This window comes from Elephantulus edwardii, unplaced genomic scaffold (genome assembly GCF_000299155.1).
Source record: "Elephantulus edwardii isolate Elephantulus edwardi_28Jun2011 unplaced genomic scaffold, EleEdw1.0 scaffold00236, whole genome shotgun sequence".
NCBI classification, from domain to species: Eukaryota; Metazoa; Chordata; class Mammalia; order Macroscelidea; family Macroscelididae; genus Elephantulus; species Elephantulus edwardii.
Window position 1 is genome coordinate 3,914,639 of NW_006399986.1, and position 10,930 is coordinate 3,925,568.

At 46.3% G+C, this 10,930-nt stretch overlaps 1 protein-coding gene across 1 annotated transcript in view; it reads left to right on the forward strand.

The window, feature by feature from the left end:
• GYS1 (glycogen synthase 1 (muscle)) overlaps positions 1-10,930 on the forward strand; it is a 37,832-nt gene that overhangs the window by 10,758 nt on the left and 16,144 nt on the right. Inside the window, exons 6-12 of the mRNA XM_006898739.1 lie at positions 1,329-1,446; positions 1,738-1,858; positions 2,983-3,089; positions 3,899-3,958; positions 4,043-4,121; positions 4,964-5,077; positions 6,969-7,099. Coding sequence (XP_006898801.1) covers positions 1,329-1,446; positions 1,738-1,858; positions 2,983-3,089; positions 3,899-3,958; positions 4,043-4,121; positions 4,964-5,077; positions 6,969-7,099 — 730 coding nt within the window. The remainder of the gene's footprint in view (positions 1-1,328; positions 1,447-1,737; positions 1,859-2,982; positions 3,090-3,898; positions 3,959-4,042; positions 4,122-4,963; positions 5,078-6,968; positions 7,100-10,930) is intronic.

Genomic DNA, 10,930 nt, shown 5'->3' on the forward strand with positions numbered 1-10,930 from the left:
TTCTCCAGCAGAGCATCTGGTGGATTCGAACCGTGCACCTCTGGGATTGCAGTGCAGCTTCTTGCCACTAGGCCACCAGAGCTCCGCCATTCTTAGTTGTATGGAACCTTCTAGCTTTATTTCTTCCAAGACCAATTTACTATCATTCAAATGAGCTAATTCTTCTCCTTTTCTTTTTCATTATTCAGCTGTCACATGCATTGAGGTGACTACTATGGCTTGGGTCAGACTAGTAGCAACAATTTTACTCTAAGGAGGAAAAAACTACAGCTCCCAGAAGGCTATGGGTCAGTGACTTGTATATAGGGCTGCTGGGCTGTGCACCGTGGAAGCTAATGGGTAGTTTAATTCAACTCAGGTCGTCGCCATAGAGGCAGAGATAGCTAGCTCATAACTGACCCTTCAGATTTCTGAGACTGTAAATCACACAGGAAGTGGACTTATGTCATCAGAGCTCCCTAATGGGAAGTATAATATCTTTGTTACTAATTTCAGAAATGTTAAAATTCTCTAATTGGCTACTATAGATATTGGTCTTTTGAAAAAGGATAATGGTGAGCTCTGGTGGCCTAGTGGCAAGAAGCTGCACTGCAATCCCAGAGATGTGAGGTTCGAATCCACCAGATGCTCTGCTGAAGAAGGAGGGACAATCTCCTCCTGTACCAGTCAGATCTGATTTGACGGTACACACATTAAAAAAAGGCGGGGGGATAATGATCTAAGATATGTTGTTTTCTGAGAAAAAAAATGGTTGGGATCACGCATAGCATCATTTGTGTTCAGTGTGTTTACATTGAGAACTATACTTCCCAGAAGGCAATTATAACCCTGGAGTTTTGCCCCATGTGCTGATAGGAATTGTAGTTTTTCATTGTTGTCCTCTTGCATTTATGAAGCCAAGAACTGGTTGAATTTTTTTTGTGTGCTGAAACCCAGGAACGCTGGTTGAACTTTTGAAAGGGGCCTGAATATGGATAGACAGCATGTCCTGGGAGAAGCATAGTTTTGGGGATATTTGATCATTCCCAGCTCAGGATGGGCTAGATAAGACCAAAGAGCTACAACTCCCAGAAGTCCTGATGTGCATCTCCTCCTTGTCTCGGTGCCCTTTTGCAAGGACTGGTGGGAGTTGTAGTTTAGCAAGAAGGCATTTGGTGGCAGGGTAAATGGGTCACCAAGAGATCTCACCAAAAAGCTAGTAAAAGGAAAGACATTGCAAGAGAGGCCTTTATTAAATTATTAAATCCATCCATTTCAATCAAATTCCAATTTATTCTGGATGAACAAATGATGGAATGAACCATGGGACCATGTCTCCCAAATCCCAGATATTGTGACCCCCAACGGACTGAATGTGAAGAAATTCTCTGCCATGCATGAGTTCCAGAACCTTCATGCCCAGAGCAAGGCTCGAATCCAAGAATTTGTGCGGGGCCATTTTTATGGGTACGTAGGCCAGAGACCTAGGTCCTGAGAAAGGGGGTGGCTGAGAACTCACTTTCCCAGGGTCTGAGGGAGGAGAGGCCTGGGGGGCTGAGCCTCCTGGGCTCCTGAGCGACAGGTAACAGGGCTGAGTGTTAAAGGAAAGCTCCATTTTGAGAGAAAAGGGTTGCAACCCCGGGAGACTCCTGGCGAGGCCTCCGCATTGTCTAAGATGCTCTTTGCCCCGGTGCCTTCTGGGATTTGTGGGTAGAAGGGGAGGATGCTGGGTCTACCTCTGTCTTACCTCTTCTCCAGGCACCTGGACTTCAACTTGGACAAGACCTTGTACTTCTTCATCGCCGGTCGCTATGAGTTCTCCAACAAAGGGGCTGATGTCTTCCTCGAGGCCTTGGCCAGGCTCAACTATCTGCTCAGAGTAAGACTTGGCCTCCAGGAGGCAAAGAAAATTGCTACCTTACAGGGAGCAGAGTCGTCCCCCCATCCCCAGGGAGGGTGCGACAGGAGGTCATGAATTGTCTCCGTTCTGAGGGATGAGAATCAGGATGGGCCCAAAGCGGGTCCTCTGAGGTGGACATCGGCCTAGTGACACAGGGTGGTCTGCTCTGGCTCAAAAGTTCACATCAAGGGGAGCTCTGGTGGCCTAGTGGCAAGGAGCTGCAACTACAATCCCAGAGGCACATGGTTTGAATCCACCAGATGCTCTGCCGGGGAAGGAGGGACAATCTCCTCCTGTACCAGTCAGATCTGATTTGACGGTACACACACACACAAATAATTAAAAAAAAAAAGTTCACATCACTTTGCCCCTGTTTTCTCTGCGGGACATTTACTCACTCATTGGCGTCCTCGGCCAAACCTCTGTGTGAAGGTCCTTTTTTCCTGTCCATCTTGTCAATCTCTCAGTGGATCTGCTGATAAATCACTGTTTGTTATTGCTGGTAATGCAGGATTGGTAACAGTGTTCACTGTGACTCTCAGACACTCTCTAACATGTATTTTCTCTTTCTCTAATATAATCCCTTAAAGCTTGGAACCCGAGGGAGGGTTTCCCTGAGTCAGAACCGACTCGGGGGTGTGGCTTTGGCTTTGGGATATCTTCCTGGTTAATCCCACATTGCAAGATATTTCTCGGCTTCTTCATTATTCTGTTAGACTGTGTAATATTTTTTTTTGAGAGCAAGAGAAAAACTGAAGTTTATTAGATGTTTATAACAGACTGTATCACTGTGTGGTATTCTACGTGGGTGGGTGGGTGCTGTACACTGGTGGTTGTTTCTTTTTTTTTTTTTCTGTTGTGATCACAATCCTGACTCTTACCTTCAAGAATTTAGACAATTCCTTGCGCTTGATTAAGGGGGTGCAGAAACCAAGAGAGCTAGGAAGAGAATCCCACAGGGTGGAGGGTGTCAGAAGACCCCGAAAGACGTTAGAGTCCCAGTGCGGATAGTAACGTTGTCCCGCAATTCTCCTCTCTAGAAAGGGGCCCAGCTGGGGACGGAGGGGGTCGGTGATAGCTCCTTGCTCTCCCCTTCCGCCTAGGTGAATGGCAGCGAGCAGACAGTGGTCACCTTCTTCATCATGCCGGCTCGAACCAACAACTTCAACGTGGAGACCCTCAAGGGCCAAGCCGTCCGCAAGCAGCTGTGGTCAGTAGCCCTCAGCTCTGGGTCCCCGCCCGTCTCACCCTCAGTTGTGTATTTTGGGTCCAGTGTCCCATTCATTTCTACAGAGGCACCACCTTGGCGGGAGTGTGGGAGGGGGAGAGTGGGGAAGGAGTCAGGCACAAGTCACAGCTGGGCCACGTGTGACAGCTGAGTGAGGTCCCTGATTGGAAAGTAGGGAGATTCCACGGAAGGGCACTAACCTGCAGAGGCTGTGTGACTCTTCGCAAACCACAAAGCCCCGCCCCGCGCCATCCTCGATCTCCGCTGTTTACGAGCCCTTTGCTGCAGCCGCTGTATTGATCCATTTGGATGGAGTGGCTTTGTTCATTTTGCTGACTTCCTGCGTGGCCACGTCTGGTGTCATCCTTCAGGGACTGGTCAACCAGCCTTACGCAGGTGTACAGACCTCTTCTTGAATCCTTCTTTGCTTTTTTAATAAAGTGGGCCTCAGCCTCCCCTCCTCACCACCAGGCTCAAGACAGGCTGACATTTCTGGAGGCTTGTGGTGTTCAGGCACCCTGCCCTTTCTCTCCGCCTCCTTGGTTCCTCTCCACCGGCCTCTGAGGTCAATCCTAATTTTATCCCCATCTTAACGTCTGAGTCACTGAAGTCAGAGAGGGACAACCACCGACTCTGAGCCACACAGCTGATGCTAGGACAGAGGGACCCAGGCCGTCCAGTGTCTGGGTGGTGGGTGTTGGCCTGTCCTCTGGGCCACTGCTTCCCCTCTCAGGCCTCAGTTTCCCCTCAGAGCTGGTATTTGGTTGACGCCCTCGCTCTTCTCCTTCCAGGGACACTGCCAACGCCGTGAAGGAGAAGTTCGGGCGGAAGCTGTACGAGTCTTTGCTGGTGTGAGTGCATCACCCTCAGCCCTGCACCCACCCCATCCTTCTCATCACCCCTTTCCAAGATGTATTTCTCTACGTGCCCTGCAGGGGGAGCCTCCCGGACATGAACAAGATGCTGGACAAAGAGGACTTCACCATGATGAAGAGAGCCATCTTTGCCACACAGGTATCATTTGGCCCACTGACCCTTCAGGTGGCAATTCTCAGAAGTCTAAGAGGCAGCTTGACTTGCTAGTGTTGCCCCCCAGAGGCTTCTGGGAATTTAATGCATAGTTCCGATGGGAGAGACCATAGTGATGTTCCTAGGAAGATGTAAACTTACTGCAGTTGACTTTGCAATTTCCAGCAGCTCTCAGCCCTATTTTGCTGTGGTTTTTTGAGCCATGGACTTTGCTAGGGATTTCTGGTTTCTTTGAGGCCTATGAAGTAGGGGGGTTTATAAGACTGAGATCATGGGAGCTCTGGTGGCCTAGTGGCAGGATGCTGCACTGTAATCCCAGAGGTGTGTGGTTTGAATGCACCAGACGCTCTGATGGAGAAGGAGGGGCTATCTCCTCCTGTACCAGTCAGATTTGATTTGACGGTACATACAAAATAATAAAATTTAAAAAAAAAAAGAGAGAGATCATAAAGAACCTAATTATCAAGAGGAGAGCTGAAATTTTAAGTAAACTACAACTCCCAGCAGGCTCAGAGACTTCCTACCATGTTGGCTGGCTTGAGCCACATGGAATGCTGGGAGTTGTAGTTCCTTCAGGATTCTTTTCAGTGATTGGCTTGAAAAGGACAGTTGTAATTCCCAGCTGTCACTGAGATCTATTAACATTGTAGCTTTGCCTCAAAGATGACTTTGTATACTCATTTCTTTTAGGAAGGTGGGTGGGCAAGGAACTGAGGAAAATAATAATAAAGTAACTTTAGGGAGAAAGGGGAGGAGAAAGCTGCAGCTCCCAGCAACCTTTGTCCCTTATCTGTTTCCTGATGCCCACCCCCCATATTCTCCCACAGCGGCAGTCCTTCCCCCCTGTATGCACCCACAATATGCTGGATGACTCGTCAGATCCCATTCTCACCACCATCCGCCGAATAGGCCTTTTCAATAGCAGTGCCGACAGGGTCAAGGTAAGATCTCTGGCCAGCGGCGAGTTGGAATTACTCAGCGTGGGGATAGTTTACCCGAGCCTCAAACTCTCCATCAGCATAGTTTCTCAAAAGCCTTATCATGTTTCAAAAAGAACCCTGGCCCAAGGGTCAAGAGTTGGTCTTTGTTTATCTGGAACAACAGCAGAAGAAAGAAAATCAGGAAGAGGAGGAGGAAATGGAATGAGTGGCCACGAGTCTCCTTTACCATGAGACCAGAAGATCTAGATGGGGCCCAGCTACCATTAATGAACATTTCAGAGGGAAGATTCTCTAAAATCACCATCAAAAGGGAGGGGAATGCGGAACAGAATTTCAAAATTTTATAGACTTTTATAGTCTTTCTAGAGTTATGGAGGCTGGATGAATTCCAGAAACTAAGATAATCTTTAAACTTTAAGGCAAAAATAACCCTTAAAATCAAACAGAAGTTTGATTTAACTAGTAAAGAATGTCTGCTTTGAGCATTTGCTCTTTCCAAGATCTATCTCTGATCTGTGAGCCAGTTTTCAGCCAACTAATGACACAACCCTGCTTGCTGAAACTGAGGAGAACCTGAAGCACTTGCTGCAGAAGGTCCAAGACTGCAGCCTTCAGTCTGGATTGAGGCTCAACATCAAGAAAACAAAGATTCTCACCACTGGGCCAATTGGCAGCATCATGATAGATAGTGAAGAGATTGAGATTGTTTACAGCTTCCGTTTGTTTGGCTCTACAGTCAACACTCTTGGTACCAGCAGCCAGGAAATTTTAAAAGATGAATTGCATTGGGAAAGTCTGCTGTCAGAGGCCTCTCCAAGGTACTGAAGAACAACGATGTCAGTCTGGAGACTAAGGTGTGCCTGATACAGGCCATGGTTTTTCCAATTACTTGCTATGATTCAGAGAGCTGGACAATGACTAGGGATGATAGAAGGAGAGTTGATGCCTTTGAGCTGTGGTGTTGGAGAAGAGTAGTGAATATACCATGGACTGCTAGGAGAACAAACAAGTTCATCCCAGAGAGGGTGAAGCCAGGCTGCTCCTTGGAGGCAAGAATTCTGAAGCTTCGTATGACATACTTTGGACATATTACAAGGTGGGATCAGTCCTTGGAGAGGAATATCATGCTTAGGAGCGTGGACGGACAATGCAGGAGAGGAAGACCCTCGATTAGATGGATTGATTCAGTGACTGGAGTAATGGGGCATGTCAGGAACAATAAGATTGGCACGGGATAGAGCAGGTTTCAGGGCTGTTGTACATAGGGTTGCTATGAGTCACAGGCGACTTGACAGCACATAACAACAACTATATTCTTCAGATCAATAACACTAGAAAGGTATGCATCCTTCTGAAAAATCAACATGATTAGCTCAAAGAGACAGTGTTTTTCCAGAGAGAAAACTCAGAATGCAGGAAGGAATAAGAAAGAAGGATGAAGGGAGATGGGAAACACAGGGAGGAATAGGGTAGAAACCATTATAATGTGGGGATTGCCATGGAAATATGTGTGAGTTGTTGAATGGAAATCCAATTTGCTCTGTAAACTTTTACTTAAATCACTAAGAAAAGGTCTATTGATCAGGGATCAAACTGACAAAATCCTAGGAAGCAGGGAGCGCACGTGAATGGGGGACAAGCAGCTCAGAAAAGGGGTGAATAGTTTGATAATTTGAAGAATAGAATCATTGTCACTTCATCATACACATGTTATACTTGTGTAAATTTATTTTGCTGAGTGTATTCTCAACACAAAATAATCTGTGCCCAGCGGCTGGCTGACTGTGTGGATTTAGACAAAGTGTTTCACCTTCTCTGAGCTGCTCTGCGGTCACCGGGCGCAGGTGCACCGGGTGCTGAGACTGAACTCTTCTTTTTCCCCCCCCGTCAGGTGATTTTCCACCCAGAGTTCCTCTCCTCCACCAGCCCGCTGCTGCCCGTGGACTATGAGGAGTTTGTCCGAGGCTGCCACCTAGGGGTTTTCCCCTCTTACTACGAGCCTTGGGGTTATACACCAGGTAAGTGGGGACTTGTGGAAAGACATGATCTGGAGACAGACAAAAGGCTCGCTCGTCCTCCTCGATACCAGGCTCCTTTCCCCTCATGGCACAAGCAGTTACAAGCTTGGGTATTGTATTAATTGGAAAAAGGTGGACATTTCAAACCCAGTACTGGCCCCACTGAGTCGTGGTGGCTTAGCGTGTAATAAGTCGAGTTGCTATCCAAATGCTCCCCGGTTCGAAGGCACCAGCCACCCTGGAGGAAACAGGGATGGTGTCCTGCAAAGATTTGCAGCCTCAGGAGCTCTGGTGGCCTAGTGGCAAGAAGCTGCACTGCAATCCCAGAGGTACACAGTTCGAATCCACCAGATGCTCTGCCGGAGGAGGGGCAATCTCCTCCTGTACCAGTCAGATCTGATTTGATGGCACACACACAAAGAATAATAAAATGTATTAAAAAAAAAAGATTTGCAGCCTCAAAGCACAATAGAAGGTCCCTAACTCAGAACCAACTCGATGACAGTTAATTTGTTAAGGGTTTTTTTTTTAATTATTTTTTTTTATTAGAGTGAAGTAAGATCCTTCATAGACATTTTGTTTTATGCTACAAATTGCCACTGACTAATGTATGTAGTAGGGAATTCTGGTAGCGGACTTACTCCCTTGGGATTTTCTCTGCTAGCCCAAAGGTGAAGAGATTGAGATTGTTCACAGTTTTAGTTTGCTTGGCTCCACAATCAACATTCTTGGCACCAGCAGCCAGGAAACTAAAATACGTATTGCCATGGGAAAGTCTGCTATTACTGACCTCTCTAAAGTACTCAAGAGCAACGATGTCTCTCTGGAGACCAAGGTGCGTCTGATACAGGCCATGGTCTTTGCAATTATTTGTTATGCATCAGAGAGCTGGACAATGACCAAGGAGGATAGAAGGAGAATTGATGCTTTTGAGCTTTGGTGTTGGAGAAGAGTGCTGAAGGTGCCATGGACTGCTAAGAGAACAAACAGATTCATCCTGGAGAGGGTTAAATCAGGCTGCTCCTTGGAGGCAAGGATTCTGATATACTTTGGTCATGTTGTAAGGAGAGACCGGTCCTTGGAGAGGGACATCATGCTTGGGAGGGTGGAGGGACAGAGAAGGAGGGGAAGACCCTCCATGAGGTGGATTGATTCAGTGACTGGGGTAATCGGGATGAGTGTGTCGGAGGCAATGAGATTGGCACAGGACAGAGTGGAGTTTAGAGCTGTTGTACATAGGGTCGCTATGAGTCGCAAGCGACTCAACGGCACATAACAACAACAAGCCCAAAGGTGATGCCTCTCTGGGAGTTTAAGTCTACCAGTGGCTCCTCATATAAAAATGGACAGTCTTCTTCCTTCGTGACTTACAGCCTTGGAAAATTCACTGGGAGTGTTTCCAACTCAACAGCAAGTTGTGAGATTTTCTAATGCAATTAATGAATTTCAATTCACAGTAATGACTTTGGTCTGTATGAGGAAGAAAGAGAAAGAAATACCTGGCAAATATCTGCTCTTGTAAAAATTAAACTCCTCAGGGAGCTCTGGTGGCCTAGTGGCAAGAAGCTGCATTGCAATCCCAGAGGTAAGCGGTTTGAATCCACCAGATGCTCTGCTGGAGAAGGAGGGGTAATCTCCTCCTGTACCAGTCAGATACGATTTGATGGTACATACACACAAAATAATAATAATAATAATAATAAAAATTAAACTCCTCATGTAGTTGTTGGTGGTGGTGGTCTTTGAATCAAGCACGACTCATAGTGACCCTGTGAACAAAAGGCCTGAAGCCCCTCTACAAGCATCGACATCTATCAATGTTCATAGAGTTTCCGGAGGCATCTTATTTAGGAAGTGGCTGCCACTCCTGCTTCCAAACCTGTCACAATATGTTATCGCTGTTATGTGCCATTGGGTCGTCTGTGATGGACAGTGACCCTATATACTGCAGCTCTGAACCCTTCCCTGTCCTGAGCCAGTCTCACGAATCAAATTATCATGGTGGAGTTCATTCTCTTAGCAGTCCTAGAGGATGGAGCAGAACTTCCTCGGAGGGTTTGTCCGAGGCTCTCGTCTCTCCACAAGCAGTCTCCCCACAGAGTGACTGAAGGGTTCAAACTGCTAACCTTCTGGTTAAGAGAAAAATGCTTCACACCTGTGCCTACTCCACAGAAAGATTAAACGAAGCGCAGATATTCCTATCAACACACCCCAGAAAACCATCATCCGGGGTCCTTGTGAACTGAAGATAGGAATTGTTGAATCTGTTTTCTCTGAAGTAAACTCTCACTTCAAGCGCGAGAACAAGTTTAAAAACAAAGCAGTCAAATCAAGTCTAAAGAGCTCTCTTTACAGGAGCAAACTGACTATGTGAACTTGAAGGATCGGATAAAACTTTAAGGGCCTTAAGTGAGTTTGTGTGAACAGGGGAGGGACAGCTGTGAAACGGAGGGTGAGAATGGTTGTACAGTTCAAAGAAAGTCATCAACGTCACTGACTTGTACACAGAGGAATTGCTGAGCTTGTGGTAATTTCAGTGATATATGACTGACTCACAAAATTGGGTCATCCGTTTGGCTACACCGGCATTTCCTACACAAGGTGACGTTTAATAAGGGCTGACTGTCATTGTCAAGTGAATGTCATGGTCTCTGGCTGATTTCTCCCTCCCCAGATACACTTAACTGTTTGAACGTCCTGCCCCAGGAGTTCCTAAGCAGTGCAAACAGTTAAGCATTCCACTCTTTGTGAAAAGGTTGGTGGTTCAAACACGCCCAGAGACACCTCGAAAGACGGCCTGGCCATCTGCTTCTGAAAGGCCACATACGAGCCTCTGCTGGCCGACGGGTGGTGGCTGTGTTTGAACTACACTCGTCAGGCCTTGAACCCAGGTCTCTCACACGGAAAACAAAAATCCTTCCACTGCAGCACCTGTGCCAATGTTTGTTGCTGCTGTTGTTTGTTGCCTTTAAGTTGATTCCATCTCAAGGTGCCCTCTTGTGTGCAGAGTAGAAAAGCCTCCTGGGAGTCAGTCTATCCTGACCCTTTCAGACTCCGTTATGAACGTGTAATAAACATCAGTATCTTTCTTTAAGAAACCAAAACTTCATGGGTTTTTTAAGACCATGTGACCTTTCATAAGCACATGGCCAGACTGATCTGTCAGGTTCCTTAATTTATTAGTACAGAAACCTAACAAGTCTTTCCAACTCGTTTTAGGAGTTTTACCAGTTTCAGTTTGGTGGTGGGTAACAGTGGTGCACGGGTTTTGCGTGGCGGCTGACCACATATGTTCCCCACCAGGCCTGATAACATTTAATACCTCGTATCACAGCTAACAGAGCTATTAGTAATCTTTATCTTAGGATGAGTATAAATTCTTTGAACCAACCTGCATGGTTCTGTAAAGATTTCAGTGAGGCGCAGTAGGTGCTCTGAAATAGTATTTAATAATAATAATAATAACAACTTCATCTTACCTCTTATCAGAACAGATTATAAAGCCACAATAACTAAAACAGTAACCAAGAAAATAAAACTGACTGCCATCAAGCAGGTTCTGACTCAGGTTTCTGACTGTCGGGTTTCCAGTATGATGAAATCTTTACAGGAAGAGGCTGCCCAGATTTCTCTAGTGGAGCAGCTAATGGGTTCGAACCACTGACCTTCACCTTAGAAGCCCAATGCTTAACATATTGGTGCCACGCGTGCTTAAAACAGCATGTTGATATTCTGCACCACTGAGTGGGAACTGACTCATAGCTGACTCTTCCAGTGGGTTTTCAGAGACTATAAGTATTTATTATTACTATTATTATTATTATTATTATTATTT